The sequence below is a fragment of the Labeo rohita genome, unplaced genomic scaffold (genome assembly GCF_022985175.1).
Source record: "Labeo rohita strain BAU-BD-2019 unplaced genomic scaffold, IGBB_LRoh.1.0 scaffold_96, whole genome shotgun sequence".
Taxonomy (NCBI): domain Eukaryota; kingdom Metazoa; phylum Chordata; class Actinopteri; order Cypriniformes; family Cyprinidae; genus Labeo; species Labeo rohita.
The window spans coordinates 155,754-162,759 of NW_026129920.1; the positions used below are offsets into that span (position 1 = coordinate 155,754).

General features: G+C 38.3%; 1 protein-coding gene across 1 annotated transcript; it reads right to left on the reverse strand.

Annotated features, from left to right (window-relative positions):
- Positions 1 to 2,509: 2,509 nt before the first annotated feature.
- On the reverse strand, positions 2,510 to 6,675 carry kctd20 (potassium channel tetramerization domain containing 20). Its single transcript, XM_051105327.1, has 8 exons — positions 6,610 to 6,675; positions 5,897 to 5,956; positions 5,658 to 5,814; positions 4,880 to 4,982; positions 4,680 to 4,800; positions 4,402 to 4,599; positions 3,949 to 4,059; positions 2,510 to 2,784 (listed from the first exon to the last, which is right to left on the reverse strand). The coding sequence occupies exons 2-8, from the start codon at positions 5,940 to 5,942 to the stop codon at positions 2,510 to 2,512; spliced, it is 1,011 nt and encodes a 336-aa protein (XP_050961284.1). The 5' UTR covers positions 5,943 to 5,956; positions 6,610 to 6,675.
- Between the last annotated feature and the right edge of the window lie 331 nt (positions 6,676 to 7,006).

The following is a 7,006-nucleotide window of genomic DNA, read 5'->3' on the forward strand; positions in this document are numbered from 1 at the left end:
TGTTTATATCTTCATTATCTTTTCTTCATGTCCAAAGTGCATTTAAAGTTTATAATGATATGCAATAAAAATGTTACATGCTTTTTAATTCACCTTATTTAATTTTATTACTTTTGGGGAGTAAATTAACAGTTAAAAGTTTTGAATAATTAAGATTTCAGCAAATCAGCATATTAGAATGATTCCTGAACGATCATGTGACACTAAAGACTGGAGTAAATGCAGCTTTGATCACAGAAATAAATTACTTTTGAACAGATGTTCACATAGAAAACAGCTCTTTTAAATTCTAACTAGATAAAAAGTTTGTCTAGACAAACTTTACATTTGCTTGAGAAAGCCCAGCCTGAAATCTTAAAGCAGCTGTAAAAGCTTGAAGTTTGAAAATGTAGATAGATTACATTGATATTGTTACTAGCATGTTTCTAATGTGATTAGCAAGTTACTAGCATGTTGCTAGCATGATTAGCAAATTACTAAAATGTTGTTAGCATGTTGCTAGCATGTTTCTAGCATGATTAGCAAATTACTAGCATGTTGTTAGCATGATTAGCAAGTTACTAGCATGTTGCTAGCATGATTAGCAAATTACTATCATGTTGTTAGCATGATTAGCAAGTTACTAGCATGTTTCTAGTGTGATTAGCGAATTGTTAGCATAACTAGCAAGTAACTAGCATGTTGTTAGCATGATTAACATGTTAATAACATGTTACTAGCATGATTACCAAATTACTAACATGTTGCTAGCATGATTAGCAAGTTACTAGCGTGTTGTAACCATGATTAGCAAGTTACTAGCATGATTCTAGCATGATTAACATTATTAGCATGTTGTTGGCATGATTACCAAGTTACTAGTATGCTACTAGTGTGTTAATATGATTAGCATGTTGCTAGTATGTTTCCAGTATGATTAACAACTTAATAGCATGTTGTAAACATGATTAGCAACTTACCAGCATGTTGCTAGCATGATTAGCAAGTTACTATGTGTTGTTAGCATGATTAGCAATTTACTAACTAGCAATTTATGTTGTTAGGATAAACATGTTACTAACATGTTGTTAGCCTGATTATGATGTTACTAGCGTGTTTTTAACATGTGTAACTTTACTAACATATCTCTATCATGATTAGCAAGTTACTAGCATGATTCTAGCATTATTAACATATTAATAGCATGTTGTTAGCATGATCACCAAGTCACTAGCAAGCTACTAGCGTGTTAACATGATTAGCAATGTTGCTAGCATGTTTTTAGCATGATTAACAAGTTACTAGCATGTAGGGTTGTCAAAAGGTACCGGGTTCGGTACTTTCGGTACTGAAATTTTAAAAACGTCCATTTCCCACTGACAGACGCGGCTTTCAAACACTTCCGTTGTGCTTATATGTGAGCGCTCGGTGAGGAGCGTGAAGCGCTTATCATTGTAGCCAATCACAGTTATGTCTGTTGAGCGCGTGAACACTTTGGCCAATCAGCGATGTTTAAAAATCTGCTCAACGGCGCTCAAATGTAAGCGGGAAATGGACGTTTTTAAAATTTCAGTACCGAAAGTACCAAACCCGGTACCTTTTGACAACCCTACAGCATGTTGCTAACATGATTATCATGTGATTAACATGTTGTTAGCATAGTTAAGAAGTTTTAAGCATATTTATAACATGTTAAGCATGTTACTAGCATGTTGTTGGCATGATTAACACGTCACTAGCATGTTATCATGATTAGCAAGTTGCTAGTATGTTACTAACATGATTAACACGTTATTAACATGTTACTAGCATGATTAGCAAGTTAACAGCGTGTTACTAGCATAATTATCAAGTTACTAGCATGTTGTTAGTATGATTAGCTAGTTAGTAGCATGATTGTAGCATGATTATCCTGTTATTAGCATGTTTCCACAGTCTGAACATCTGGGCTGAGTTTGGTTCTAGCTTGAAAGCTCTAGGAGGAGATGCGTACAGAAATTTAGTCTAAGAAGAATAATAATTTTACTGGTATTAATGTATTTTTTACTCAAATAAATGAAGTCTTGGTAAGCGACTTTTGCAAATGCTTTTATTCAAAATCTACTACAAACAATATAAAACCTAGAAAATGCTTAAAAAGTGTTTTATAAATTATATGTACACTATTTCACTGTATCTTCTATCATCATCTTGACACTAGATGGCGCCGACAGACAAAAAAATCCTCACTAAAATTACTTCTAAATAATGCATGATATATTTAATAATCTAAAGCTCTTAAAAAGTGATTTCGTTATTGATTAAGCAAATATTGTTTATCCAAAGCAATGTGCTATGCAATAATAGCAAGAACTTGCTCAAGGACACAACGGTGAAAAGATCTCATGTACTTTTAAGTTCAAAGGTGACCTGGGCAAAATGAGTCAATATGAATATGAAATGAGTGACTGAATATTAATGAGCATCATCATGAATATGAATATGAGTTGTATTGTCCAGTGTTTCCAGTTCCAACAGTTTAATCCATCAGTCATTGGTTGAGCTCAGGAGGGGCGGGGCCGTTCAGCCGATCTAGCTCGTCGACCTGCGGAGTGGGCGTGGCCCCAGCCCGTGTAGGCCCCTCCCCCATGGCAGCGATGAGGTTCGGGACGCTTCTGCTGCGGACGCACTGGAAGTCCACGTGTCTGCTCTTCCCTTCCTCTTTCTCCCAGGACAGCTGGATGAAGGGACGCTGGACGTAGCTGTAGATGACCTCGGATTTGCCGCCTGGACGCCGCTTCACTTTCTCTTTACAGGTGGGGTATCCTGAGACACACAATAGAGTCGAGACAGGTTCAGGAAGTAAAACATCATTTGTTTAGTCTGTTCTAATGATGAAACTTTAAAGACTTGTTTGTTGAGGTTAATCAGCAGTATATGCTTTTTTTTTTAAAGACATGAGTTGCATAATTTCAGTTTATTAGGGGTTCAAACATTGAAACCCTATTGTAAGATTGGCCAAGGATCTGTTTGTCCTATCAACGTGAAAATTGGTACACCCGGTCTTGGTCCAAAGTGGCACAAGCGTCTTAAAGGACATTTGCGTATCTCAAAAAACATGTCTGACATTGGCAGATGAAATTTAAGCACCTATTAAACAAGATTACCGGAGAATGATCAGAATGAAACTCGGTGGGCCTGTTTGACTCACAGCCCCAAAGTTCTGAGAGAAATTTGAAAGAAATCGGCCACTGAGGGGGCAATATCGTATTTTTCAAGGGCATAACTGATTGTACATTGTGTGTTTTTCACACATACATGCGTGTCATAAAATAGACCTCCTTGTTCAGAACAACTTTGCCTCTAGAACCACAACTGTCAATCAAACCGTTAGTTATAATTATCAAAAAAATTATCAAAAAAGCTATAACAGTGGAGTTTAGAAAAGGGGACTTCTACAAATTTAACCAAAATGTTTGTAGCAATAACCAACAATAGATTGTATGGGTCAAAATGACCGATGGTTAGGTTCAGGTGGTGAAAAACTACATTACCCATAATGCTGAGTAGAAAACTCCACCAATTAGAGAGCTGCAGCCAGCAAATTGTGTCAAAATAGCTCTTTAGCTCCACCCACTCCCATGAAGCACAGTAATCACCCTACTCTCTCAAAATTAGGGTTGCAAAGGGACGGAAAATTTTCAGAAACTTCAAAAAAAAAAAAAATAAAATCAGAAATGTTCCAGAAATTCTCTGCGCCTTTGTATAAATTAATTCATTTTTTGCAATAAACTTAAAATATATTGTTTTTCAAGATTTGATCAACAACTTTTTACCTAGTGATGGTTGGTTTGGTTCATGTTTTCATAATGCTTTGACGAAGACTTTATAAAATTGAAAAATGGAAAAAATAGTGAAAAAGTGGGTCACACTAATACAGTCCATAAAGTTTCATGGTGCTTGAGAACGTATCGTAATGTGTGTGTTTACCCTCAATCCCGATGCGTATGTTTTTCAGGCCTCGCTCTTTCAGCAGAGCTTTCGCGACGTCTCTGTTCTCGATGAACTTGAAGAAACGGTACAGTTTGGTGCTGTAGAGGACTTGAGAAACAAGAAAGTGCATTTTATTGTTGATATTTAGCTGCTCTGACACTATCAATGTGTCCGAATATGCCTACTACTATGCCATATACCATATTGTGAAAAACAGTACGATAAAAGAGAAGTACATCAAAAATCGTAGTACTTAAAAAAAAAAAAGTAGGCAAAAAGTAACTGGATGATGTACTAATTCCAGCTAGGTTCTGGAGTGTGCATTCGATGGGTGAATTTGTAAAGCTTCAAACCAAATTTAGTACCTACTACATCATTTCGGATGCAGCTTATATCTAGATTTTTCCCGTTTTCGTTCCCAAATCTTCACTTTATCAAAACTACACTCACTTTGCGAGCTTTCCTCTCCCATCGGCGGAGGATTGTCATGATCCCAGTCTACGGTATCGTCATCCGTGAGGACCACGATGTGGCACTCTCGCTCTCCTTCCTGAGCACTCGCGACCATTGCCGGAAGCAACAGCTCATCCAGGAACGCCTCGAACTGCCGCCGAGCGCCGTCATTGGACAGCTCGTGCAGGAGAGCACCTGATTGGACGGAAACGGTAATGAGTTTAAGCGTGTGTAAATTTTTTGTTGGCGTATGTACGTCTGTTTTTTTAACTCACTAAGGTCTCGGCATCTAACGGTGCTGTAGTCGAAGTTTATGCACAGATAATCACACGCTTCACGTAGTTCCGCCAAAGACACGCCCTCTGGACAGTGCAGCACGCCGACACGGTAATAATCCTGGGTGAAAAATTGTTGCGTTAAAGTTACATAGAATCAAACCAGCGGTGAATTGAATGGAGTTCGTGATTGTACGTACCAATATGACTCTGAAGATGTTGGCACCAATGCCTTCAGCGATTTCATATTCACCTTTAGCATTTGGTCGCGTGAAACTGTGCTGGCGCGCTCGACCGAACATTCTGAGAAAGCACAACTCATTAGATGTGATTTAGAGAATAGTTCAGCCCAACATTTTAATTTGCTAAATAATGTGCTCAGGCTCAGGCTATCTGAGATGTAGGTGAGTTTGTTTCTTCATCAGATTTGGAGAAAAGTGTCATTCCATCACTTGATCACCAATTGATCCTCTGCAGTGAATGGGTGCCGTCAGAATGACAGTCCAAACAGCTGATTAAAAACATCACAATAACCCACTAGTAATCCACACCACTCCAGTCCATCAGTTAACACCTTGAGAAAACAAAAGCTGAAGCAAATCCATCAAGACATTTTTAACTAAAACATAAGTCCATAATCCATAATAATGCTTCCTCCAGTGAAAAAGTGGTCTGGTCTAAATCAGGAGAAAAATCTGCACAGATCAAGCACTGGTTACGCAGAAACGGCTCTAAACAAATATATAAAAATGTTAACTGATGGACTGGAGTGGTGTGGATTACTTGTGGATTATTGTGATGTTTTTTATCAGCTGTTTGGACACTCATTCTGACGGCACCCATTCACTGCAGAGGATGCATTGATGAGCAAGTGATGGAATGACACATTTCCACAAATCTGATGAAGAAACAAACTCATCCTAATCTTAAATGTTCATATTTGGCTAAACTATTCCTTTAAATTATTGTGTTCAGTACCTCCCAAGCACCGTATCTGGGTAAGCTGTGAATACCGCAGGATCCACTACAAAATGAGTACCGTCCACTACTAATGTAACCCGGTCATGTGATAAAGGGCGAAATTGTGCCTTTGTGACATCAGCCCCACCTTCTGCTCCTACAGTCATCCTGCGGTCTGTAAATTGAGACATTAAATCAATTGAATTGAATGGTAGAAATGAATTTTGAAGCTCTGGAAATGGCGTTTTTAGGTTTACCTGATTGGGACAGGGTTGTACCGTTTGTTGCATGCTCCTCAGTCATGATCTTTTGGACACCTGCAGACCCGGTAAGACGGTCCATATGGTGAACATAATATTATAAACTCCTTACGCTCGTCTGACTGGCCCACACTGACTCATTGGTCCAGCTTAACCCCAAAGATACCCGGTAACCCTCTCCAAACCAGCAGCAAACAGGTTTATGCAGAGCAAATGTGACCCATTTAAACACACTTCATCTGTTCGTTCTTAATTAAACTGCAAACCAGATTGGCACCATGGTGCAGTAATAGCATGTCCCTTATAAAAATTAACCATGGTTTTATTGTAGTGTGCAGTAACCATGTTTTTTTGGCGTATTTGTATAACCACAGTTTTACTACAAATACCATGGTTAAACTATGGTGAAAAACATATTATGGTACTGAAGACCATGTTTATATACAGTATTATATGCATGGAAATCACGAGTATTTCACTAAATTAGTATGGTATATGTCTAAAAATACTTCACTATTGTACTTTTTTGTTGTACTGCAAGGGAATCAACCGACTTATTTAATTTGTTCCTGACAAACATGCAAATAACTAACGATAGATCGTACAGAAATTGTACAATTCTAACTAACTATTCCACATAAACTCAGGAAACGAACACTGTTCTATTAACATTAGTATTTTTATTAAGCTATAGAATATTTCTTACTTACCGGAGAGTCTGCGTTCAAAACATCGAGAATCTTCCTGCACGAAGATCCCGGAGACGCGAGAGACAACGGCTCCATACGGTGCGCGCGGATTAACCGACGTTAATCCAATAAAGCGCGGTGCGCTCACGTGAGGCGCAGGGCGGGAAGCGCGCGAAGAGCTGATCTCTGAGGGCTAGTATACAGCAGCGGTTAAAACGAGTCAAAGTTGACAGGTTCGTTTAAAAGCTGGTCACGAACACATATAAACGCTTAGGCTAAAAGCAAGTGCTAGTCTTTTTGTGTTCGTGTTGTTTACGCTTTATTTATTTGTCGTTTCGTGACGCGAAATATTACGTTGCCACAGACAGTTGTCTTCAGGATGATAGTAAGTCAACACAAACTGTTAAAATAACTTAAT

Excerpts from the sequence above, each read along its gene's own strand:
- kctd20 (XM_051105327.1), bottom strand. The coding sequence starts at position 5,942 with ATGACTGAGGAGCATGCAACAAACGGTACAACCCTGTCCCAATCAG. Across the intron at positions 4,983-5,657 it reads CCAGATACGGTGCTTGGGAG|AATGTTCGGTCGAGCGCGCC; the intron begins GTACTGAACACA and ends GTGCTTTCTCAG. Across the intron at positions 4,801-4,879 it reads ACATCTTCAGAGTCATATTG|GATTATTACCGTGTCGGCGT; the intron begins GTACGTACAATC and ends TTTTTCACCCAG.